General features: G+C 38.3%; 1 protein-coding gene across 1 annotated transcript in view; it reads left to right on the top strand.

Moving 5' to 3' along the window:
* CLVS1 (clavesin 1) overlaps positions 1-27,706 on the top strand; it is a 175,033-nt gene that overhangs the window by 77,013 nt on the left and 70,314 nt on the right. Inside the window, exon 3 of the mRNA XM_072804525.1 lies at positions 8,347-8,521. Coding sequence (XP_072660626.1) covers positions 8,347-8,521 — 175 coding nt within the window. The remainder of the gene's footprint in view (positions 1-8,346; positions 8,522-27,706) is intronic.

Below are 27,706 nucleotides of genomic sequence, written 5' to 3'. Positions count from 1 at the left end.
ACGGTGTGTCATTGTCCTGGGTGCTGATTCTTACTACTAAGACCCTATAAAAGATACAACTATAGCATATCTGACTTGATTCTCACTTGACAGAGTTCCTTTTGTCTTAATTCGTAGCACTGTCTTTCCTCTCTTGACACCTCCATCTCATCTGTAACTAAGTCCTGGCTAATGTCCTCTGCAGTTCTTCTCATAGCTCTATGGTTTCCCTTCAGCTCTCACCTAATGTCTTGTAGTCATCTCCTCTTAACTGAGCTGTGTGACTCTAATCTCCCAGTGGCCAGTCCAAAGCTTCCTAAAGTGTAACTGCCACAGCCTCCTCCCCCTACGTAAACACTCAGTGGTTGTCCCATCAAGCAGAATGAAGACAAGGCACACCACCATTTGTGACCATATTTCTGCATTCTTTTCTCTTTGTTCCACAGCATAAGTAAGCATACTGTTGCTCCCAATGTATTGCCTCTGTGCTCTCAACCCTTACTGTTGTTTACATGGCTTCTTCCACCCTTTCCCTTCTATGGGAAACCTTCCCATTCTTCACAGCCCAGTAGAAGATATCCTGTCTCCCCCCAGCATTATGTGATCTCTCTTTCTCATTACTTCCAAACACTTTGCAACCCCTATTACTTTCTACCTGATATGATATTTATTTATGGAACAATGAAAACCACCTGTGACAATTAGTACATTCTATGGGCTATCATGAGCCAGTTGCTCTGCAGTGGCTTTTTTGTACATATCTTACTTTTCTATTACCAGTGGGGTAGGTGCTGTGATCCTCCTTCTGCGGATGAGAAAACTAAGCCAGAGAGATAAATAACTTATTAAGCTCACTTAGAACAGCCAGGATTTGAATCAGAGTCTGCCTAACTCCATATCTTATTGTTTTTAATAATTATGCTTCCTTTGCCTCCTTTATACATATTTTTTAAAATATCCTCTATCAGTTTCCATCTACTAGCAGAAAAGGAAAAAAAATCCTTTTATGTGTTTTCCATAAAGTAGAACTTTGTTAATTTTTTGAATAAATGCCTCTTGACTCCTTATCTTGTTCCAGGTACTTCCAAAAATTTAGAAGATGATGTTGAATGCTAAAAAATTGCATTGCTTTACCTGAGGGTGCCTTGGTGGCTCAGTCAGTTAAGCATCCAACTCTTGACTTCAGCTCAGGTCATGATCTCAGGGTCATGAGATGAAGCCCTGTGTCAGGCTCTGTGCTCAGGGCTCAGCTTGGAATCTGCTTAAGACTCTGTCTCCCTCTGTCCTTCCCCCAACTCATACACGTGCACGCTTTCTCTCTCTCTCTCTCTCTCTCATAAATAAATAAATAAATAAATAAATAAATAAATAAATAAATAAAATCTTTAAAAAAAAAGAAATTGCATTATCTATGTAAGTGAGCAGATAGGTGCATTTGGTCTTAATTTTGTTCTCTTCAATTTTGGGATGAATTTAGAAACACTTGGATCAAATGCGATGAAAAGATAGGTTTTATTTCGTCAAATCATTTCTTCATTTAAGCAAAAAGTAACTGGGATGGAAAATAATAGGGGAATTAACTCCAAATTGTGAGTTATTGTATGTATACACACACATGCACACACACGCACATGATATATACTCTTGTTTGCCACAGAAACACAAACAAGGAAGAACACTGGCAGATTAGAATTTGAGAGCTTTAGTTTCAATGTCATTTTGAATGGTGCATATGAATACTTCACATTCTTGTGTCTGTATCAAGAGATGGATAGGCCTGTCAGGGTTGGTCTACAGAAGTACAGCCTCTTATCTTCAAGCTTTCCTTGATTGACAAAACACTGATTTCACATTTTTATCTTTATTTTCTCTTTTTACTAGTTCTAAAAGATGGCCCTGTTCTTAGACAAGATCATTACCCTTTTGTCTTCTGTCCTCTATAAGCAAACAGATGGTTAGGATTTGGGTTTGAGCCAAGGATAAGTACCCCATACTCTCCCCATATACTGTTGTAATACTTGGTAAAGATAGACAAACGTTTGAGATGACTGTACTTGTTTTTATGAAGTATACTCCATTTAAGTTGAGAGTCTGTGACCTGAAAGGAACTAAAAATTCAGAAAGCAGATGATCTGCTGTAGCTTGTACCTTATCTAAAACTCCACACATAGGAACTGGGCTGCATGTGTTACATTTGAATGGTATTGAATACATTATTCTTTTTATCTGATGCTGAGGCTTGAGAACCAGAATTTCCCATATTACAACGAATACAAATCAGGAGGCAACTCATTATTCTGGTGTTACAAGGAGTTTTATTCTATGTTAACACAAATCCAGAAGTTTTCTTCACTGACTAGAATAGGATGAAGTTAATAGAGATAAAAAATTAATTGCAAGGTATTCTTTCTTTTTTCATTCTTTCTTTCTACTTTCTTTCTTTCCTGGTCTCTTTTTCCCTTTCTCCTTTTCTCTCTACTCTTGAGATAATGAATCTCATCAAATCATGTAAGGCAAAATTAAATCCAGGCCACTGTTCATGTGATCATCCCTGCTGAGAAAAGTAATTGTTTAATTTACTTTCCAGCTAACATTCAGGAAAATAAATGTAATATTAAGCTCTTGCAAATATTAAGTCTACTACAGCAAAGTTAAACATTTCTTTTTTTCTTAAAGATTTTATTTATTCATGAAAGACATAGAGAGAGAGGCAGAGACATAGGCAGAGGGAGAAGCAGGCTTCCCATGAGGAGCCTGGTCTTTAACTCTATCTCAGGACCCTGGGATCATGACCCGAGTCAAAGGCAGATGCTCAACCAGTGAACCACCCAGGCACCCCAAACATTTCTTTTAAAGATTTTATTTATTTGTTTTGAGAGAGAGAGTGAGCATGAGTGAGAGGATGGGGGAGTAAAAGGAGAGGGAGAAACAGACTCCCCACTAAGCAGGGGGCCCAATATGGGGCTCCATCCCAGGACCCCGGGGATCATAACCTGAGCCAAAGGCAAATGTCTAACTGACAGAGCCACCCAGGTTCCCAAAGTTAAACATTTTTGTTATCATCTTCCTTGCACCTAATATTTTCAAAACAGTATTGTTTTTTCTTACTTTTCCTTGATTACCCCACTGAGAAATATATATTCATTTGTTTCAATGCACAATGACACACAGAGGCTGTCCAGCTAAACCTTGATCATGTAGGAAATATTAGAACCCATTTCAGAAAATATATCACCAGAATTCTTAACTCAGACCATGTTTTGAAAACCCTCAACCCTAGAAGAGGAGAAAATCCCCTGGATAGAACACAACTGAATTTTATACACCTACTGTCCTGCTACCATCACCACCATGAAAGCAGTATGACCAAGAGGGTTATCCCTATAATTCATGCAAGTACAAATACTGCCTCCTGTTAGGATGCGCGTTCCAATTCACAAAGCTTCTTCACACATCATTTTGCATGATTCTTGCAACAACATTCTACATGGAGGAGCAGGAAATGACTCTTTACTGAATTTCAGCCTTCTATGAGTGGACCCTTACTTGGTGGGTGGCAGTCTGGATGTCAAGCCCTGAGGTACAGACCCTTTTGCTACTTTATCAAAATAGGGTTCTTCCTCTGTCCAGATGCCAAAATATGTCAGAGGAGATACAGTTGGAGCACATGTTCCTCTCCACCTTGGCTTGGACATCATCATCAGAAAAGGGAAAAAGCATAATCAGTAACTATGAGAACCATGCCATGATTATGTTAATAACTTTGAAAGAAGCTTCAAAGGGATGAAGAGATAAAGAAGCATGCTCAGGTGCAATATTTCTGCATCTGTGAATAAAACATAGATATTTGGTAGCCAATAATTTGCAAAAGCTTTTTGTGCTTTAAGGAGGACTTTTTAAAAATTTCAAGGAAAAAACTGTAAACACTTGATATTGAGCATGAAATTGAGAGGTTTTGTGATAGGACAGGTCTAAAAGCTCTAACTGCTAATATTAAGAGACTTCTTATTACAGCAGAAAAATTACAATAATCATATGCCCTGTGATTTCAGAATGATTAAGAGGCTTCTCACTGCTCCTTCTAAGAAACAATGTCACTGGCAACCCCACTGCATCTCTACATGGTTATCTGATCACAGATAACATCTTTTTTTTTTTTTTTTTAACATCTTTTTTCTTATAGGAGTCTAGGATCTAGGTTCTAGGTTCTAGAATCTTTACTAAAAATTTAAAGCACAAAGGGGTCACTTCTTGAAGCTTGAGAATCTTTTTATTGGTAAAGGGCTTACTATTTTCCACTATTTTGCATCTCATTTGTTATGCTATTGCTAAATTTCAAAGCCTCAGGTAAAAATATTGGGTGCTCAGGTCATACAAACAATAGATCCTAAAAATGAGTCACTATTTATAATCTCTAAGTGCTTGCCTGTATAATGATGAAAACCCTTAGATAAACTATGAATAAGTCCTAATAAATATAAATATATTATACTTTGTGGGGAGGGGAAGTTGAAGCTTTCTACCTTATATTTCATTGGCAATCTGTAGCTCATATAGCTCAATCTGTGGTTTTTTTATCAATCAAAAATTGATACAATCTATAACTGACTACAGAAATGCTATGAAAATTATAGGAAAAGGGTAAAAACTCTAACTATCCATTTTTCATCTGTTACTTTTGATACAGATAATATACTCTGATAGAATTGTGATTGTAGGCAGTACAGAAAATAATTTTTTTCTATGAGTTATCAAACAATGTAAAAGTCTAAATAAGTTAATAGAGTGAACAAATTCTGGTGTATTTATTAACAACTAATAATGATACATTTTAATTTACAAAGTCCATAATTTATTTAGATTTCTTTAATTTCTACTTGGTATCTTTTTTCTATCCCAGGATCCCACCCAAGATACTACATTGCATCTAATCTTCATGTCTTCTTAGGTTCCTCTTAGTTGTGACAGTTTCTCAGACTTTCCTTGCTTTTTAATGAAGATTTTATGATGATTTTGAGGCATGTTGGTGAGGCATTTTATAGAATGTTCCTCAATTGGAATTTATCTGATGTTTTTCTCTTGATTAATCTGGGGTTGTGTTTTTTTGGGGGAGGAAGATCACAGAGACAGAGTGCCATTTTCTTTACACTATCAAGAGATGATACTATCAACACAAGTTACTCTGTTGATGTTGGCCCAAAGCACTTACCCACGGTAGTATTTGTCAGGTTCCTCCAGGGTAAACTTACTCTTTTTTCGCTTTCCATATTATACTCTTTGGAAGGAAGTTACTACGTTGAACCTGCACTTAAGGAGTGGGGATTTATGTTCCACCTCCTTGAGCACAGAGTATCTGCATAAAGTACTTGGTCCAATAGGTATTTTTAAATTATGAAAACCTGGGAGGATTTCACAAGTCAAAAGTGTTGTAAGGAGGAATGAGGAAGATGAGGGAAATCCATATGAGGAAGCCAAGAAAGAAGTAAGGGATTCAAGATAATGATCATAACTAAGGTATGACGTGAGATTGCCCTCCTCAACAGGGGTTAAACCATATGACTTGAAACACATTCCATTCAACTTTTTCCTGCTTATCCAGTTCCTCTGGAAAAGTGAAGTATTGGAACATTTGGAAACTATAATGAAGTCCAGAATCCTTTCACTTTTCTCTTGAGATCATTCTATGAATACAATACTTCATTCACTGACAATGCCTATCCTGCAGTAAGGTCCTGGTGTTGAAAATGCCTAAAATGTTTTCCACATTTCCAGACAGAGCTCCATATTTTTTCTTGGGAGTGGATACAAGTGGATAAGTGATGAGAAAAGATGCTATCTCTCATTTATGCTGTTGCATTTGACTTGGTTAACTTAACCCTCTGATATTGGACAGCCATTGCTGTGTAACAAATCAGCCCCAAATTCAGTGGCTGAAAAAAGTAATCATTAATTATTGCTCATGCATCTGTGAGACAGCTTGAGTTTATCAAGCCTGAGTTTAGCTGAGTAGCTCTGCTTCCCATGAAGATCTGCTAGTTGGCTAGGGGGTTTCACTGATTTGTGTTCCTCACCCTTCTCTTCAGTCCATCATGCTAGCTGTAGCATATTTTTTACCATGGCAATGACCAAAGACAAAAGAGCAAGTAGCAACATTTATAATCTATCATACCCTTATTTCTTGAAACACTTTTTCTCTTTTTTAATCTAACACTATCTTGATCCTCTTACCTCTTACTTCTTTAATTCTTCTTCCTTTGACTCAATACTATAAATAAGCTCTACTTAAGGCTTAATCTTTTAGTCCTGACTTTCTACACATGTGTGTTCTTCCAAAGAAAGCTTATCCATGGTCAGACTTTCTAATTCCCTAATGGTCATCATCAGTTTACTATTAGTATTTCAATGTTTTCATTCTCTTTAGTTCCATGCTCCATATAAAGTTATTTCCCAATACAAAGCTGTATGTCTGAAAAAGACTTTGGTTTTTCTATTATGTTTGATGTGGATGCAAAAACAAAGTCCTAATAAAACCTATCCTACATTAATAGAAATTTGATCTCTCTTAAAGTTAAAAGAGAACACATCTGAAAGAAAACAGTAATGATAAGAGTATAAGAACCATTTCCTATAAGAAATGGTTAAATTTACTATTTTTTTAAAAAGATTATTTATTTATTCATGAGAGAGAAAGAGGCAGAGGGAGAAGCCGACTCCACCTAGGGAGCCTGATGTGGGACTCGATCCCTGGTCTCCAGGATCACACCCTGGACTGAAGGTGGCGCTAAACCGCTAAACCACCCGGGCTACCCTACTAATTTTTTTTAATCTAGAGATTACATAGGGCATCATTGCCGGGTTTACATAGTTGAAGCTATGTAGGCCTGAGCTTTTTCTTTTGTAGAACTATACCCAATAGGTAGATCCAGGGGAGGAAAATTTTAGCTTGATACAAAGAAAAAAAATGTAATAAACGGAACTATACAGAAGCAGAATGGGCTGTATATCTTTATTTTTCAATTATCATCACTTGTCTTTCCTGAAATGCCTTGCTCCCTCTTCTTCCAATTATCCATCAAAATTCTATTTATCCAAGCTTTTATCCCTCCATAAACTCCTCCCTGACTATTCAATTTTATTGATCCCTTTCAACACAAGTTGCTAATTTCCTAGCCCACCCCAACTAAATCAAGGGCTCATTGAAAATAGAAATAAAACATACTATTTTATATCCCTAAGTATAAAACACAATGCTGAGCTTATAATAGACATTCAATAAATTCTTATTGACTTACTGTTCTATCACAAACTTCCTGATTTCTAATCTGGAATCATTAGAGTTGGTTAGAATTTGAACCAGGTTGAAATGCTTGCTCAAGAACCTGATAATTTCACACTTATTTCACAAGAGGAGATACCTTATGATTTTAATTGTAGCTCAAAGGAAGTAATGAATTTTGCCATCACTTGCCATCCAAGATTCTATTTTCCTACTTACCAAAAAAGACACCAAATTTAGAGATCCTCTAAGATTTTAGATTTACAGTTCAGATAATTTGTTGGGAGAATTAGCAGAATGAAAATGCCATCATTTCTTCATGTCTGAAAATTATTTAATGCAAAAATCATCTGATGAATGAAAATACATGACATGGAGGAGCACATACAACACTGGAGAACTGTCACTCTCATTTGTATTCAGGTCTGCCTGTTGTCATAGTTACTGATGTACTCAAAGTGATTTCCCTCCTGAATCACACTCTGCAAACCTTCAATGAAAATAAGCTATTCTCTCTGTTTTATTTTTCTCTATCCAAGAATTGAAGCTAAAAAAAAAATAGTATCAGTTGCATGGATGTTTTTATACTTTTAGCAAGATTTTCAATGTACAAAAGGAAGAAGGGGTTTAATCAAAATAAGTACCTTTGATTGAGGTCTCACCTCATTTGTTCAGCAATGATTCACTGAGAAGCTAGGTGCTGAGAACACAACTATGATTATGGCCCAGTCCCTGCCCTAGAAGTTAACAGAGCTCTGTGAGAGAGAGATAAGGGATGCATTTCAGTGAAATGCAATCAATTTTGTTCCAGAAGCAGAGTATGGAAGCCAATGGAAGCACTATAGAGAGATACCTCAAAAAGTTTGGGGGTGCTAATGGAGTCAGGTCAAAGGGAGGCTTCCATCCTGTGAGTCTTGAAGTATTGCTCCTGTGAAGTTTAGCAAATGTATTTCTGATCACTTTGGGTAAAGAACGCCCATGTTATCTTGCAGGTCAGGTTCACAGAGCAGTGGTGTGAGGCAGCCAGCCCTCTACACACACATCACCTGCTAATATTCACACACAGCCTCTCCTTTCTGCTTTGGCTGCAGGAACTCCTTCACAGACATCCTCCGTGCCATCCTGCTGTCCCTGGAAGTCCTTATTGAAGATCCAGAGCTTCAGATAAATGGTTTCATTTTAATTATAGACTGGAGTAATTTTTCCTTCAAACAAGCCTCCAAACTGACACCTTCAATCCTCAAACTGGCTATTGAGGGGCTGCAGGTATGTTTACAAAATGTACAGTATGAGACCGTGTGACAATGTTTTTTTTTTTTCTTTCTTTTTTTTTTTTTATTTAAAAATTTTTTTTTATTTATTTATGGTAGTCACAGAGAGAGAGAGAGAGAGGCAGAGACACAGGTAGAGGGAGAAGCAGGCTCCATGCACCACGGAGCCCGACGTGGGATTCGATCCCGGGTCTCCAGGATCGCGCCCTGGGCCAAAGGCAGGCGCCAAACCGCTGCGCCACCCAGGGATCCCTGTTTTTTTTTTTTCTTATTTCAACCAAAGTAATATTTGTCCTTGGGAATAGCAAAGAAAAACTGAAACACAGTTCACTTGTGAATCCTCCATATTTTCATGTCAGCCTCAGTTAGTTTTTTTTTTTATTCATCTTCATTTTCATTAACAGCTCTAAATTACTGTTACCACAGACACAAATTACCTACTGTAGCAATTATGAATAAAGCTCAGATATGTTTAGCTGAATCCATCTGAGAGTACACAAAAATTAAAACTAGAAAACATCTGCTTTATGAGTATGTCCTATAGAGAGGTGGCATGGGGGCTTTCCAGGGTTTCTAGAAGCAGTTTTGCACTGAGGAGATGCATCCTGTGGATGCTCACTTCCCAGAATGCACTGGGCTTGAAGTATTTGTACTAATGTGAATCACTCAGAGAAAACAAAGGAAGCAGATAAAACTCTACTTCCTGTTCATAGGACCAGTTGTCAGGACTTTGAGGAAGGGGATTTTGTGCAGTGTGGAGTTTGGGGTAGTTAGTCTCTGGAGTCCCTTCTATGTTTAAACACCAGTGATTCTATGAAAAGTAACAAACTCAGAGGGACAATCCTGCATAGCTTCCTGATGGCAACATTATTATAGAAAAAGTAAAGGCACAGTTCAGGAAGAATAAAACTCATGTTCCTTCTTAATTTTATAGGAAGATTGACTCAATGGGTGGCATCCCTCCCCATAGATGACAGTTATGCAATTATGTAGAAAGCAAAATATTTGCTAATTCTCAGATCAGTAGCCATTACTCATGCTCTTCAGGAGACCCATTTCTATTACTCATCATACTCTAGTGTGATGAGTTATTGATGGGTCTATTTCACAAAATAAACTGGCTTATTTGTATTTGGCCTCCAACAAATATCTAGCACCATGTGGGCCTTTGATAAGTGTGTTTATTGAATGGATCCTTTTTTACTGAAATGGTTTCCTATTTCAAGGATAAGAGAAGTAAATTAGGTATTTCAGAAGAGGAGGAACAAGTACACACTATTCCATAATGCCACATTATCCTGGGAAGGTACATCACACAGTGTATTGGGAGCACATTTTTGAAGTTGTGTTTGCCTTTCTAGACTACATGGAATGTGTTGACTGACCTTAACCATCCCAATCATAGACTGGTCTGTACTTTATTATCAATCACTTTCTCTCAACTTTAGCTACTTTTCTCCAAACTCCTTTCATCTAAGTCTCTGAACATCTTATCTCTCTCTCTCTCTCCTTACAGCTTTTATCAAAAGTTTTAAAACAAGCTGCAGGGTTTATTAATGCCCTATAATCATGCTGATGATAATTCCAGGATTTTCTGTGGTAGTACAAGCTTCATTTAATTTTATCCTTTTTAAAAAGATAATTCATTACCTGTTAAAGTAGCTATGATTCAAGCTCTATGTATTTATAAGATTTTTTTCATAAATCAGGAAGGAAAATGTCCTTTATTCCAATTTTTCTTTCTGAAAATGTGTGGATTATATAATCTCTCCCTTGCCAACTTCACCAGGCTGATGTGGGTCTTACTGAGTTCATGCATGTGAACCTGTTTTAATAGGGAAAGCTATACATAAGGTTGTAAGATATTTTTGCAAGAAATACTAGATGATCTTTTGTAGGCAAGGTGGGTTGAATCTGGGGTTTTACTTGTACCAGGGCCTGGGATGAATTGCACAATGTCCTGGAGCTCTGATCAAGCAATAACTTCTCCTAGGAGAAAGGGAGATGCATGAAGTCAGGGTCAGAATGAAGAAAAGGTACTTCCTCCTATCATCTCACAGAGCCATGGCCTCAATCCCTTTACTACTCTCCCCTTATATAAAGCAAGGTAAGCTCCCTTGACTGAGGGGAAGTATCAGGCCAACCTGGAGTCAGGCTATCTGGATTGGAATATAGCTTTTTTGAGGGCTTCTGTCTGCCCAGGTCTTCAGGGCTTAAGGAATCCTGAGGAAGGTGCATTCTTTCCTGCTGGGAGAAGGAAGCTAATGGTCCCAGGGGAAGCTGAGCTTGGGTGTAGCTCCTCCATCTAGGGTACAGGCTCCCTGGACCATCTAGCTATTGTCTTGGCAAGAGTGAAGGATCTCTCAGGACCACTACAGAGAGGTGCTGCTTTTGCAGTCAGATCTGGCCAGCCACTGGTGACTTCTCACACCAAGCTATCTTCTTTCAGGCTTTGGGGACATCCATCCATCCCCCTCTCCTGGCTCTCCCAGTCATCTGTCTTCATTACAGGGATTGTAGCCATTATCCCCTTTTACATTTCAAAAAAATCATAACTGGTACTAAGTAGAATTCAGGCCTTCGTGCTTATACTTGTCGTACAAGGAAGATCCCATACAAATCTCCATTTGTCAACCATGACAATTCAAGATAAATTCTGTAACACTGCTGATGTTGGTAAAGGCACAGACTTTTGTGGAGAAAGGAAAAGCAATGTGAGGCCAGTGTCAGTGAGAGAAGTGGAGCCCCTGCTCTTCCTTCTGTGTACCCTCTGAGAGGCTTGAAGAGGTTTGGGTGTTTACTAGACATGTGGGAGATCACAGGGAGGCAAGGTCCTATGTTCCAGTGAAGAGAACTTGCTCTGTCGGCTGTTCTGCCTTTTGTAGGGTAGATGTGAGACAGCAGCTTTGTCAGGGGGAGTAATAAAACCACTTCTGTGCTAGGCCATCTGGTTTGGGGTTTTAGCTATTTATAGGAACTGTCTCAGATTACCTGCTGCTCAAACCCTAGACAATTTGGGCCCTGGGATTTGACGGTCCCCACACATAGGTAATACAACACCTCCCACAGGGAGAAGGGGGGCGGGAGCTCACTGCTCAGGCAGTGAGAATTTAGAATCATTTTTGGTCAATCCCACACCTTGTATTACAACCTAGTTCCCAAACCTTGAGTTTTAGCCATATTACCTCCATTCTTAGTTCTCTGTAAAGACAGTAGTTCAGTGCAACATTCAATTACTAATTGTTGTAAGTTGAGTTCTTAAGGAGTGGATTCTGACAGAGATTAGTGGGCAGGAGGTTTATTAGGGAGTACTCTTGGGGTCAGCTCCCATAAAACGGAAACTATGGAAGAATGTTTGCCAGCAGGAGAAGTTAATCTGGGTTTCAGTCACTTCCAACGAAAGCCTCAGGTGCTGTGAGGCTGAGATGATCCTTCAGATTTTTCCCTGACTGGGGCCAAGGGGTTGGATTTTGGTGTTCCCATATTGTTCAGTCATTGGTTATAGACTGCCCTGGGAAATGGTTGTGAGTTTGGGCAAAGTGGCTCTCTTCAGCCTGAAGCCCCAGAGGGCACTATTACCTGCCAACTTTCTGCTGGCAACATTCCCGCAACTGGAGAATAAATCCTCAGTCCTGAATGCGGCCTGGCTGTATATCAGAATATCTACCACAATAAGCAAAAGATATTTGGGATATCCTATATTTGTAATGTCAAGGAGCCTCCTTTAGTTTGCATCAGAGTTTTTAACTACCTTTTTTCTTGGTTGCATACAGTCCCCAGTTATACCCAAAGTGGAAATAATAGCCGGTAATATTGAGGTGATGGACACTGGGCTAGCAAGTCAGTGCCAGTCCTCCATTTGGGTCAACGGTTGTATTTCTATGGCTCAAAAGCCAATTATATATATATTCAACTTGATAAAGGGAGAAGGCAATACAATGGAGTCAAGAGAGTCTTTTCAACAAATTGTGCAGGAACTGGACATCTGTGTGCAAAAAACTGAATATAGATACAAACCTTATACTCTTCACAAAAATTAACTCAAAATAGGTCACAGACCTAAGTGTAAAGTTCAAAACTATATTAATCCTATAAGATAACATAGGACAAAAACTGATGTGACCTTGGTTATGGCAGTGATTTTTTTTAGATGTCACACCAAAGTCATCACCCATGAAAGAAATAATTGCTAAGCTAGACTTCAGTAAAATTAAAGACTTCTGCTTTGCAAAAGACAGTGTCAAGAGAATAAGAAGAAAAGTCACAGACTGGGAGAAAATATTTATACATCTGATAAAGGACTGTTATCTAAAATTTACAAAGAAATCTTCAAACCTAACAAATATGGCAAATAAATATATGAAAAGATGCTCCACATCATATTCATCAGAGAAAAGCACATTAAAACAGGATACCACTATATACCTAGTTAGAATGGCCAAAATATGGAACACCAATAGCACCAAATCCTAGCAAGTTTGGGGAGCAACAGAGACTCTCATTCATTGCTGGTGAGGTGCAGTTTTGGAAGACAGTCTGATGGTTTCTTACAAAATTAAATATATTCTGGGCACCTGGGTGGTTCAGTGGTTGAGCATCTGCCTTTGGCTCAGGTCGTGATCCCAGGATTCTGGGATCGAGTCCTGCATTGGGCTCCCTGCATGGAGCCTCCTTCTCCTTCTGCCTATGTCTCTGCCTCTCTCTCTGTGTCTCTCATGAATAAATAAATAAAATTTAAAAAATAAACATATTCTTACTATACAATTCAGTAATCCTGCTCCTTGGCATTTACCCAAAGGGATAGAAAAATAAATATGCACGTAAATGTTTATGACAACTTTATTCATAATTGCCCAAACTTGGAAGCAACCAAGGTATCCTTCAGTAAATGAATGGATAAATAAACTGTGATACCAGACAATGGCATATTATTTAGTGCTAAAAAGAATTGACCTATAAAACCATGGAAAGACATGGATGAATCTTAGATGCATATCATCAGGTGAAAGAAGTCAATCTGAAAAGGCTACGTACTGCATGATTTCAACTAGATGACATTCTGGACAAGGCAAAGCTACAGAGACAGTAAAAAGATCAGTGGTAACCAAGAGTTGTGGGTGGGGGTGGGGAGGGATGAACAGGTGAGGCACAAAGGCTGTGTAAAGCTATAATGATGGATACCTGCCATTTTACATTTGTCCAAATTTATAGAACATATGATACCAAGAGCACACTGTAATGTAAACTACGGGCTTTGGGTGATTATGATATGTCAGTGTAGGCTCATCAATTGTAACAAATGTACCATTGGGTGAAGGGGATGCTGATAATTTGGAAGCTACACATGAGTGGGTGAGGGGCTATGTGAGCAATCTCTGTGCCTTTCCTTCAGTTTCGCTATTAACTTTAAACTGCTCTAAAAAAATAGAATCTTAATGAAAAAAAAAGGGCGTAACCATATTGCCTCTAACAACAATTATCAAAAACATGGTATGCGTAGAACTTTGGTTACGTGCTTCATAGGCTGACTTAATGAGTTGTAATAATAATCACATAGAAGACTGCTCTTTAAGGAATCATCAGATTTTTAGATCAAAAGGTACTCTGTACCAGCCAGTCATGAAATTCTAATAGTGTATGTATTATACATTCCTCCTTTTACAGCAATGCTTTGAGGAAATGTCATTGTTTAGAATGTTAAGTTGTCCCAGTTACATAAATATTCTATGAATATTAGTTCAAAGAACTTCAGTTAAAATACTAATTTTGAGAATGCCTGGAAGTCATTTTCTCTCACTCAGCTGTTTGATCTCTTAAATGCAGTCAATAATGTCTAAAAGAGCCGTTGTATCTGTTCATTACAACTTGTTTAAATTTTAATCAAACTTAAAGTAATATTTATGCCACCATTTTAATACAGCTCAGCATTATTCTCAGTTCTGCCAGGGAATTCTGAAGTCCTGTTCTTGAGTTCTGTAATGCCTCCAAAATCAATTCTTGGAATCATTTCTTGTAAATCACTGCGGCCCCACCATTACAATCAGCACAGGGCATTTATCAATGTTCTGCCAACCCCCATCCTTAAAGGGCTTACCGTGCTGGAGTGTTTTACTTAGGACGAGCTAGAGCCTTGGGCCCTGCAGGCTATTTACAAAAATATTTGATTCCCTTAAGGATCCAGGCATTTGTTAAGGGTTTAAAGAAGCTTACTTTTCACTCACTGGAGGAGAGCCAGGCAGCATTCTTTCTTCTTTTTTGCCTCATTTCTGGGCTAACTTCATTTTCCCCTGGCCAATCGGACACTTTTTCATTTCATTAAGTCTCCATCCAAGGCTTATGGTGTGACTGTTTTGTTGTTAGGGATGATTTTAGAATATTTATATCATAAACATTATAAATATTTGATTTATACCATTATAAATATTTGATTTATACTCACTATGCCCCAGGCACTTTTCATGTACTATTTAATTTCTACCATAAACCTATGAGGTCGGACCGTTATGACACCACATTTTACAGATGACAAACCTAAAATCTAGAGAGATCAATGACTTGCTGAGGTCTTTAAGTGGCAGAGACAGGATCGAAGTGCAAATAGCTGGGTCTCTGCTCTCGCCTACATCAAAGTGTGGTTGTACCAGCAGCAGCGGCAGCACCTGGGAATGTTTTTGAACGTTCAAAATGTTCAAACGTTTTTGATGGAGTTATCTCCCTTTCTCCACCTTGCTCCTCAACCTCCCAACAGCTTTGAGCCAGTTTAGTGCAAAAGGAGGTCCACTGCTATTCCAACCTTTAGCCTGAAAGTGGGAGGGGACTTGGAACAACGCTCAGAGGCTCAGCCAATGGCAAATCATCTCTCTTCTGAGAGTCCCTTTTACACTGCTTCTTAGCTTTGTCCATTTGCTCTACGCCCTTCTTACATCCTACTTTTTCACCACTTTTCTAAAACATATGATATGTCCCCTTGCCTTTGGAGTATCCAGAGTGCCCTACTCACTTGAAAGACTAGAAGGGTAAAAAAGTCTGTGAAGTCAGTGGGTAACATGACAGTTCTCAAGAGCAAATGAGTGGATAGTGTGATTAGAAATTTGGTAGAGCAGGTTGGGCAAATGCATTTCAGGTTAGTAGTACATTCCCACCGAGTCAAAAGTCAGTGACTCAGACATGCAGACGTACTGACTCTTGGTGTATTCATTCAACACAAAATGTGGGTCAAGTCCTCTAACCAAACCAGGATTTAAAACAGAGGAGGAGCAGATCAGGATTCTCTAAGCTTACAGGCTAGGGCTCTATTATCCAAAGTCTAGTCCACAAACCAGCAATATGAGATCACCAGGAGCTGGTTAGCAGTGCAGAATCTCAGGCCAGTCCGCTGAACCAGGAGTTCTCCAGGTGATCTGCATGTATGGTAATGTTGGAGAAACATTACTGCAACAGAAGGTATTATAACAGAGAGTCAACTTGGCCTCAAGTACATCAGATTCCCCTCCAGCATAGAACAACCCACATCATCGGACCTTGTTCCCAGAGTTTCTGAGTACAGGGATCTGGAGCAAAACCCATGAATTTGCCTTTCAAGAATGTTCCCAGGTGCTGTTGCTGCTGCTGGTACCACCACACTTTGATATAGGTGAGCATCGACTGCAACTATTCACACTTCAATCCTGCCTCTGCCACTTAAAGACCTCAGGCAAGTCATGAGCTTTTAGTTTCGTCATCTGTAACATGTGGTGTCATAGCAGTACTACCTCAAAGGCTTATGGTAGAGATGGAGTAGTACATGAAAGGTGCCCAGGATTAAGTGCCATAGTCAGTGCTCAATCTGAATAATGGAGCACTATTCAAAGAATGAAGAGTCCAGCCCTTAACCATGGGCTCCTGTGGTTCTAATGTGTGGATTGAAATGAGGTTGCTCTCTGTTGTCCCCATTCTGTCAGTGTGGATCCCCCAAAATTAGATCTTACCAACCTGTTCCCTGGCCCTGAACAGGGAGCTCCCTCCCTGGGTTAACCTTAGTTAATGACATAGGTCCAGACTGTTGTCACCTCCCCAGGCTGCGGTACTTGAGGAGCTGTTTCTTCCTATTCATGTGGTGTGATCCTTTTAATTATCACCAAACAGTCCGCTGCCCACGCTTTTGCAGCTGGGTGATTAATGGGGATGAAATCACCTCTTTCATCCTGCAGGACTCTTTAGCAATAACAATTATGGTATCTTTTATTGATCCTTACAGTTTTATGTATTAAAGAATATTAGATAGAAACACACTGAAAGGAAAGGATATTTGCACTTTACCAAGAAGTTTCTTAATTCATGTTTCCTGAACACTCCAGGTCTGTTTGAAGAACACTTTCCCTCCAGACAGACTACTTTTTACCTTCGCCTCTGCAAAGCTGTAATTCTGAATTTGCAATAATGCAACGTGTTACTATGGAAATATTAGAGGAATAAAATATCTCCTTTAATGCTCTACCTTGTTAAGTATCAATTAAACTCAGGAAGATAATTAGGGCTAATGACACTCTGGTGATCCTGGTGGCAAATAGTATGGCCTATTTAAGACAGTTGCAATTAAATAGGTGTATCTCTGGCATATTTTTGATGAATAGTTTTTCCGGACTCTCCTGCATCATAGATCTAGCCAATGCTCTGATTCATCCATTTAAGAAACAGTTACTAGGTTTGCTGTAAGTCAGTCACAAAAGTAAACAATGCAGTCTCTGCTCTCAAGAGGTCTTGGTTCAAAGCAGAGGCAGACCCATAAACAAATGATAAAAACAATGAGTATGTGAAGGAAGGGGGATATGCTCCAGGTTAGTAAAATCCCAACCCAGGCGGAAGGTATTAGCAATGGCATCCTGGAGGAACCTGGGTGGCTCAGTCAGTTAAGCATCCAACTCTTGGTTTCCTTTGGCTCAGGTCATGATCTCAGGGTCATAAGATCGAGTTCCACCTTGGGATCCATGCTCAGAGTGGTGTCTGCTTAAGATTCTGTCTTTCCCTCTCTGCCCCTTTCCCTCTCTCACACTCGTCTGTACTCGCTCTCTCAAAATAAACAGATAAATCTTAAAACAAACAAACAAACAAACAATGAAATAGCATCCTGGGTGAGGCACATATCAGCTGATTCTTAGCACACACATGCAGAATAACCAAGAGAAGACCTAGCAGGAGAGTTCCAGGTAGAAGAAATAATATAGGCAAAGACATAGAGGCATGATGTATCAATAAGAGAAAAAAACAGAATTAATTTCATATTTCTAGAGGGCAGAAGGACCAGGCAAGGAGCTTGTCTGCCCTGAGGACATGGGGGCCACTGAATGTATTGAAGCAGAGTGACAACACAAATTTATATTCACATGGATTCAATTTGGTGGGTATGAGCAGGGAAGATTCTAAGGCAGGAGAACAATGAAAAGACAAGTGCAATAATTCAAAGAAGAAATAATAAGACTCTAAATATGGGTGATTGAAGGGATAACTACCTTGGAAGTAAAATAAGGTCATGTTTGGTGGTTGGATGCTTGAGAATGGGAAGTGCTGGGGGAGTTAAGGTAAAAGCTTAGGTATGCAGCTAGGGTGAAAAATGGATGGTGGTGCCAAACAATGGGCTCATGAAGGCAAGAATGGCAGGTGTGGGGAGATAATGAACATTATTTGAATGTTAGACATGTTGAGTTTAGGATCCCATGAAATATTGAATTGTATATATTAAGTCTGAGCTGAAGGGAGAACTCTAGGTGGGATCTATAGGATTGGTCGTATTTGAAATCGTAGGAAAGGAAAAAAAAATCAATCAGAGAAAAACTAGAAGGTGATGAACAATGACCAAGAAAGGAACCCAGGTGATGAGCAATGTCAAGGAACAAGTTAGGTGAAGAGGAGCCTTCAAAAGAGAAAGGGGAGGTTGAGGTGGGGAGATGTGAGAAGAAACATGAGCTCATCTCCTGACAGAAGCTAAAGGAGTGGGGATTCAAGGAGGGAAACCATTTCAGTGTAGTGGTGGGAGTGACATCTAAAGAACTCTGGTTTGAGGAGGAAGGTGGACAAATGCAGACAACTCTATCAAGAAATATGTCCAGTAGGCCATAGTGGGTGGTAGATAGAGGAGACTGAAAGAGAAGGAGCAGAAGACAGTAGTGGAAGAAGTATTCCATCTTACTTTTCCATTGGACAAGACTTTCAGCAGCAGAATATATTAAGGGCCTTCACACAGCTATGGAAGATCAGTCCTGACAAAGTATTGACCTTTGTGAATTGTTTAGTTCCAGGTTAATATTTCTCAATTCACCAACGTAGAGATCTCTGACTTTCATTATTATGAAATGAAGTGTGACATGGCTATCCAGGGACTCTGTTCTGAATATATTATATATTTGCAGAAATATGGACTGCTACCTGTGAGTGTCCTAGGGGGCCTTGTGCCGCAGAGTTCATCAGTATTCATCAGTCTTGAAGGACCCCCCCTGTTGCAAGAACTTGTGTGGAAAACCTTGCCCTGTAATCCACATTCTCTGGTGATTAAACCATAGGTATTAAAATAATACACACTTCCAAAAAATCAATCAGAGCTCTTTGGTTTTATGGAATGGAAAAGTAGCTCAAATCTGGCTTAAACAAGCAAAAAAAAATTGGAGGAGAAGGACATTTATTTAAACAGAAAAGTTCAGAGCTATTCTATCTTCCAGGCTCGGCTAGTTCTGGAGGTGAAGTTGAAGCTCAATCTTTTTTTTCATCTGTCCATCTTTCAGTTACACTTTCTCTATACCAACTTCATTTTCAGACAGGCTTTCTCCACCAAGTGACAACACTTCGGCGGTTCCAAATACAAGTGACCTCTTGTGCCTGCACTCTTGGCAGAGATGAGGGGATTGGAGGTGCTCTGGCCAGATCAGATTATGAGCCCGTTCAAAATGCTACACCCAAACTGCATAGGCTAAGAATGTTGGAGGGGTGGCCCTCCCAAAAGATGCTGAAAAATGACAAAACTTTTTGCTTATACACTTAAGGTAGAAAATTAGAGAGAAGTTTTATTGCAGTTCTTTACTTGCTGTCCAATGTAGAATTAGGATTTAGGAAGTTGCATTTTTTTTCTGTTTGGCATCTTATTCCATGGATAATTTTGGGGAAAAGACTCAACATCTGTACACCTAAGGTTAACAGCAAAACTCAACATAATTGGACTAGAGTGGTGGTTCTGAAAATTTATCACACACCAAAATCACTGGAGGGCTTGTCAAAACTCTGATTGCTGAGTCCTGCCCTTGGATTGTCTGGTTCAGTAGGTTGGTGGGGGTGGGTGAGTGGGAAAACATTTCTGTTAAGTTCCCAGGTAATCTTGATGTGTTGGTCCAGGGACCACTCTTGATAACACTGAACTAGATAACTCCTTCCAACACTTTTTATCACCTAATACTACAAATCTATGATTTTTCCTCCATATAATAGCCTTAATGTCTATGTAAAGTATGAGAAATGGGCTTTCCCCACACAACAAATCTAAACACAACCCTTGAACAGCACAAGTTTTCAACTGTGTGGGTCCATATGTAGTTTTTTTTTTTTTCCGTTAAACACAGTACAGTACTATCAAGGTATTTTCGCTTTCTTATGAGTTTCTTAATAACGATTTTCTTCTCTTCAGCTTCCTTTGTTGTAAGAATACAGTGCATAATACATACAAGATACAAAATTTGTGTTAATTGACTGTTTATGTTATTAGTAGGATTTCTGGTCAACAGTAGGCTATTGGTAGTTAAGTTTGGGGGAAGTTGAAAGTTTTATGCAGATTTTCAACTGTGCAGTGGGATTGGCACCTCTAACCCCCATGTTGTTCAAGGGTCAGGTGTAATTAGGTTGCAGTGCTAAGAAGAATTCTGAGGCAAGCTCCATGTTCAGGCAGTAGAGAATGCTGGCCGGCATTAATCTGTGATGTCTGCCTTCATTATGGATGAAAAAGGAACAATTCTGCCACATACACTGACTCAGGTGTTCTAGCTGACCTGTTTGAGAAATAGTCCAGTGTTTGTGGTATAAGAAATAAGGACAATAACCATAGGATGAGACAAACACCTTGAAGAAGTTTGTATTCTGTAGTCTAGGTTAGAAATAAGCAACCTTGATGATGACTGTGGTGGCAGTGGCGATGGTACGTATTGTTAGTCTGCACTTAAAGCGCTTTCACACAATATCTTCTTTGATCCTCCCAACAGCTCTGTGTCATAAGCAGAGCAGGAGAGGGACAGATCATCACTTCAAAATCAAAACATGACAAAGATTGGTTGCAACAATCAGTAAACTCTGTTCTGTGTAAGACTGTAGCTGCCTTGGAGGCCAACAGAAGACTCCAGATATTTTGTTGTGTCCCACCACAAGAGAAGGTGAACTTTGTGAGAATAAACAGGTGACAAAGTGTAGTTCACCAAAGGAACACATTTGTTGCTAAGAAACCACTAAGGATTCTTAACCCCTTTTAGCCCAAAGACAAAATTTCAAAGTGCAGTTTCTTATTTTTATATTTAGAAGAACATAATATTTGTGTAATAAACTTTATATTGATGTGCAATATACACTCAGAGAACCACCCAAATCATAAGTGTTCAGCCAGGTGAATTTTCAGAAAATGAAAGGTTTTAAATAACCAAAACACATTTCAAGAAAAAGAACACTACTTCTTCCCCTGAGGTCCCTCCCTTCTTCTCCCAGTAACTGACTCCCAAAGGTAGCTACATGCTGACTTCCAATGTTGATTAGTTTTGTCAGAGTACAGTTTGATTTACAGAAAGAAAGAAATTACTTACCTTCCGTGTCCAGGTGTTCCTGAGTCAAGCATTCATTTGCGATACAACAATAATTGGTGTACTATCTGCTCTTATTTTTTTTCCATCAAAGATTTAAAACTATAGATGAAATTTAAAAATAAAATTACTCTTAAAAAATATGGAAGCAAAGAAATGCAGTGGCATGTTGTAGAATTTAATTATATACCAATTGTATCTCATGGAGTATAGAATATGCAGTACCAGATAAGCGTTAACAAAAATGCTGCATTAAACATATACACTTCATTTTTTTTAAGACTGAAAAAGAAGGCAGAGGGAGAGGGAGAGAGAGAATCTTAAACAGACTCCACGCCCAGCGCAGAACCGGTTGGGGGCCTCGATCATGACCTGGGCCAAAATCAAGAGTCGGTTGTTTAATCGTCTGAGCCACCCAAGGACCCCATCCATATACACTTCATTTTCAAGAGAATCTCTCAAACTTTCCCTTAGTATCCATTTATTCTCATTTTACACATGGTTCTTATTGATTTAGCTGTGTGGTTTCCAACCTCACCATATCTTAAAAGTCTCTTAACAGAGTTTGTTTGAGGGGCTGATCCATATTAGCACATAGACTATATCAGGAAATAACAGCTGTCAGCCAGTGAAGAAACACAAATGACATAAACTGTTACTAAGGCAACTAGAAACACCACAGTTGAGGCCCTTTAGCATTGAGGTTCATGTACCCAGAGGGCATCAGCATATCATAGAGACATATATGATGTACACACCCATGATCCTGAGCTACCTGGAATAGTCTGTCTCATATTCAGTAAGCTTCACCGAAGATGCTGTGAAAGTTTATAAAATTGTAGAGAGATTTCATGTAAGATATTTACGTGATAAAGAGAATTTTATAGCCTCAGAGACAAAGTCTTAGCCATTTGTATAATTTAGGAATCCCAGAAATTACTAATTGGTTGAGTTTTAGAAAAGTTTAATTATATAGTGAAAACAGTTTCCTCATTGCCAAGACAGATTCCCTTAAAAGTATGTCTTTTAGATTCCTTGAAATGGAAGAACAGTGGATATTCTAAGTGTCTTTAGCTGTTGAAATTGGTACTGTAACATTCTCTAAAGTAAACTTCTACTCCCCAACTCCACTCTTTTTACCTGTTCAGTATAAAAAATCTTTTTGTAATGCTGGTAATACTGGTAGATAAAAATAAGAAAGTGCAAATTATACATGACTCTACTCGGGAATAAACATTTTAAATCCAGGCATCTGTTATTTTCACTTTACAGTTTACAGTGAACAGTATTTTAGTTCTTTTCTTTTTTTAATTTGTGTAAAATTTATTTATTTATTTATTTATTTATTTATTTATTTATTTATTTATTTGAGAGAGAGAGAGTATTGAGTGGGGAGTGGGGAGAGGCAGAGGGAGAGAGAGCTGGCTTAAGCTGGCTCCATGCTCAATGCAGAGCCAGTTGTGGGATTTGATCTCAGGACCCTGAGATCATGACCTGAGCTGAAATCAAGAGTTGGACACTTGGTTGACTGAGCCATCCAGGTTCCCCAGTATTCTAGTTCTTTAAATATTTTACCTCAACATCATTTATAATGACTGCATGGTGTTTTATTGTTTAATTATAGAACAATGTATTAACCAATTCCCAACTGTTGGATATTCAGATCGTTCTCTTTTTTTCCAGTAGTATGTGCAATGGTGACATGAATGTCTCTTAGCTCAATTTTTGGCCACATGAATCACTTCCTTAGAATGAATATCTAGAGGTAAAATGCATCTTGAAGATGCTCTGCAGAGGGTTTTCAGTATTCACCAGCAATGTCTGAGAAGTCTGCTTCTGAACCCAAATCAACCCTGGTTGTTAAAAATAAATCTTGGCTGTTTGTAACCTCTCATGATGTCTCCACCACACAGTCCCTTTTTGTTTTAATTTGCTTTGATTCTTTTGATTAGCAGTGAGGAAGAACATTTTCTATATATTTATTAGACATTATATTCTCTTTTCTGTGTATTGCCTTTTAATGTACTTAGTCCATTTCTCGGTTAATATTTTTCAATCTTGTTTTATTACCAATTTGTCAGAGATTTTTATCACTTAAGGAAATATGGCTTTTATCATATTGAACAGTTTTTCACAGTTTTCACCTACAACGAATAGTGTTTATTTTTGCTGTTCTCATTTAAAGCAGTTTAAGAAGTTATTATGATGAAGTCTATTAAGCTGCCTTTGGTAGGACTTAGAGGGTCTCCTTCCACCCCCCCCCCAAATATTATAGCAAATTCACTAGTGTTTCTTTCTATACTTAGTGGGTTTTTTTAATTTAGCATTTTTATGTACCAGAATTTGCATCTTAAAAGATGTGAGGAAAAGATCTAACTCTTTTAGTCTTCAATTAGTCCTAATACCAGTTATTGGACAATGCATCCTGAAATGCATTTTAGAAAGTGGCTAAATCAGTGCTTAGGGAATATGAAGAAAGAGAGTAATGACAGAGCTAGTTATTCCTTGGATGCTCTCTGTAAGAAATTTGAGCCAATTTTTTATAAGTATGAGTAATGTCAATTGGCAAAGGTTGGAGAAATGAGCCTTACTCCAATTCAGCAACTCTCTATTCAACTTCCTATGCCAGAATTCCAAGCAGGCATAGGTAGAAGGACCAGCTGATCATGCCCCCAGGACAGGGCAAAAAGTAGCTTGGTGTTTTTTTGAAGCCCTGTAGGAGAAAAGGAAAAATGAGATGGCTCAGCCAGATACAGTGCAGTTGTTGTTGGGCCCAAAAGCTGGAGTTTGGAAAACACCTTTCACTGCTAAGGAATTTTGAAATATTTAGTCATAATGATGATCTCTCCTGCTTCAATAGTATCAGAGTGGAATTTAGTAATTTAAAGATGTTTAATGGAGAGTATTAACATTGTGAAAAAAACTTAAAAGATTAAGCTAATGCCAGCTCAACTGGAATGTCATTAATTGAGAGGAGTAATCCCTAATGCCTTAATCTGTAGACTCATTAAGGATTTGAAGGAAATTATGAATAACTTGTTCCATTAACTGAATGAAGTTTTAATTAAGATATTCTTGGAAAAACAAGAGTACAGGGCAAAACTAAAGTGGATTTTAAGACTTTGGAGGGGGCGGAACTCAGTTCTGAAAGAGATTTACGGGAAAGGGGGCCTGACCTGAGGCTCTGAAAGGAACAACAACTTGATAATAAAGTCTGAGAACATACAGAAACCTTCTCTCGGGTCAGAGCATGTTATTGTTGCACTTTGGTCGAAAGTTCTAGATCTTTATTGTTCTTGTTTGTTCCTATAATACATTTCTTAATTTACAAAAAAATTGGGTGTCTTAGTACAATATCTTCCATAAGAGAGTGACTATGTATAACTCTATTAACTCCAAGGATAATAGATACACAGAAAAAATAATCAACTCAAAGTATAAACCTAATTTCAGTATGTAAGAACATCATATACTTCCCTACTGTGTTCATCAAAGCTAATTGATCAGTGCTGCCTAATACTACCCTCCTTTCCTGCTCCACTTGCTTGATCTCCGTAATAACAGATAAATGATAAAATTCCTATTCCCAGCAGTCCCTTAGCCTATAATATTGGCCAACCCCCCACCCATTTACCTCTTAAAATCCTATCTATCCTTTAAAATAAGTATGACAACATATCAGTAGATTGAACACCCCTTCTGTTAAGATTTTCTCTAGATTTTCTAATTCTTGGTGAATTTTTTTTTTATTTTAAAAATTTAAAAACTCACAATCCTTAGACCAAGAGTTGCACGCTCTGCTGACTGAGCCAGCCAGCACCCCTCTAATTCTTGGTGAACTTCTGGTCCCCTTAACTCTTCTAGATCACTAAATTTTGGATCTAAAAGAGAACTTGGGGATGGTATAGATCAATGAGCCTCAAACTTTAGCATGCATCAGAATTGACAGAAAGCTTTCAAACTGAAAAAGATTGCTGAATCCATCCTCAGAATTTCTGATTCCCATAGGCCCAAGGAATCCAAGGGACCATCTCACGGTGTAGACTACATCACACAGAATAGCTCACAATGGGTATTCCCTAAAGGCTGAATGGTTGGCAGAAAAATCCAGAGACTATTTGGTGGGCCCAAACATATGAAGAGTACCTAGCACCATGTCTAGAACATGTCTAGACATGCAATAGATATGCATTCCCCTTTCTAAAACCTGGCTTATTATCTATAATTTCACCTCATAAAAAAGGACATATGTTCAAAGAGAAATGCTCTTTCTAAAAAAGGACTTAAGTCTTATTAAAAAGCAAATATACTATTTGTAATTTTAAATATAGCTTATTGGGACGCCTAGGTGGCTCAGCTGTTGAGCACCTGCCTTAGGCCCAGGGTGTGATCCTGGAGACCTTGGATCGAGTACTACGTCAGGCTCTCTGCATGGAGCCTGCTTCTCCCTCTGCCTGTGTCTCTGACTCTCTCTCTATGTGTCTCTCTGAATAAATAAATAAAATGTTTAAAATAAATAAATAAAGCTTATTATGTCTGTACGACCATTAATATGGTAAATGTAGCCTTGTGCTTACGATTGATAAACCAACACATCAATAAACTCTAGTTGTTTATACAACTTACAAATCTATTTTTATATTTATAAAAATGACATTTGAAATTGGAATAAAATACCTAAAGACATATTGCTTTGCTCATGACAAAGAATTTTGTGCAGTTGATTTTTAAATCAATTATCAGAGGAGAAATTGATTCAGTTTATTACAAGTACCATTGATTCTCCAGAAATAAATTATGTGTATAATTAAGTCTACTGATAGTCACATAACATTCTGAGTTAAATAAGCCTTTTAATGCATATTAGGCCTTCTTAACAAATACTAAAAGCGTAAAAGAAGGCTGTTTTTTTTTAATTTAGAATTTCAGAAATCTCAGTAATTGTTTTTAAGTATGATAAAAAAGTGATCATCAAACAAATAAATGTCAAGCCAGAATCTTTTTATTTGCCAGATTGGCTGTTTTACAAAGCAATGTCCATGTCTAATGGAGAGTTTGTTTGAATTTACTCATTCACTGAATGAGTGTTTGTTAAATGTTTCTCATATGCGAGGTTTTGCGAACAAAACCTAATCAGACATGGACCCTAATTTCCATTTATTCATATAACAAATATTTATTGAAGCCTTATAGTCAAGGCTTAGAGTCAGACACTGCTCTAGCCACCAAGAATATGTGGGAGGGCAAGACAGACAAGTACCCTGCTCTTCTGTAGTCTATAATCTATCGGGTGGTAGAGGGAAGAATGATAAATGATACACAAGTAACAAAAGAAAAATACCATTTCAGATAGTGATTAGTGCTATCAAGAAGATAAACAAGAGGAGGTGATAGAATAATAGGGGATGTGGGGAAACAATAGAAGTATATTTCAAGAGGTAAAATTAGAGCTTAGATTTAAATGATGCAGAGAAGATAAACATTCAAAGATCCAGGGCAGCAACTTCTAGGCAGAGGAGACAGCAAGTGCAAAGCCCTTTAGAAGAAGAGAGTTAAAAGAAAAATCAGATTGGAAAGATAAGCAAGTAGAAGTTTCCTCCTTCCTCCAACTCCCCACTTCACCTACCCCAGGTCAGAACCTCAGCCACCTTTCTTCTCTAGACCTAGAAATCAACCCACCAGATTGGGGCATTGATGGGATTTCATATGTCAACAGCAAGTTACAGACTTTATTTTATTTCATCTACATATTTGCATTTGGGAATTCTTATATTTTGCATGGAAGCATTACTAAATCAAGTGATATATTAACCACTGTTTATAACTGAAGAAAATAAGCTCTGGCATATAAAAGCAAATACCTGGAACCCCAGTGCTATTCATCTCAATGTGAGAGACATTGCCTTTACTTTCAGCCAGTCTTGGGCTGAAACGTAACAGCTGTTGATCTACTTGGGTGTTGCTAGCAGGTCGAGAACAGTGATCTATAGAGTAAAACACTCAGTTCATTAAGAAAAGCTGGTATCTCAGAGACAGATACCCATATCCAGAGTAATGGGGAAAGAGTGGTTTCCATATTGTTGATAGAACACCCCAAATCCTCAGGCCACTCATCAGCACAGTTATTTATCTTCTTCTCTCAGTCAAAGGAAGAAATACATCAGGCTTAAAAACCCTAATGGGAACAGGGAATAAAAAAAAGAAAGAAAGAAAGAGTGATTTGTAAGAACCAGTTTTGAATTTTGTTTTGGTTTCACTAAAGAAGACTTTGGGTAGCACTATTAAAATCAGATATATTTCAATATGACTGACATATATAATATATATAAGTTTTGAATACTTAATCCATTCATATGGCATTAAATAAAAACAATATAAAG

The sequence above is a fragment of the Canis lupus genome, chromosome 28, assembly GCF_048164855.1.
Source record: "Canis lupus baileyi chromosome 28, mCanLup2.hap1, whole genome shotgun sequence".
Taxonomy (NCBI): Eukaryota; Metazoa; Chordata; class Mammalia; order Carnivora; family Canidae; genus Canis; species Canis lupus.
Note: the sequence above shows the minus strand (reverse complement) of the source record. Positions and strands in the feature narration are given on the sequence as shown.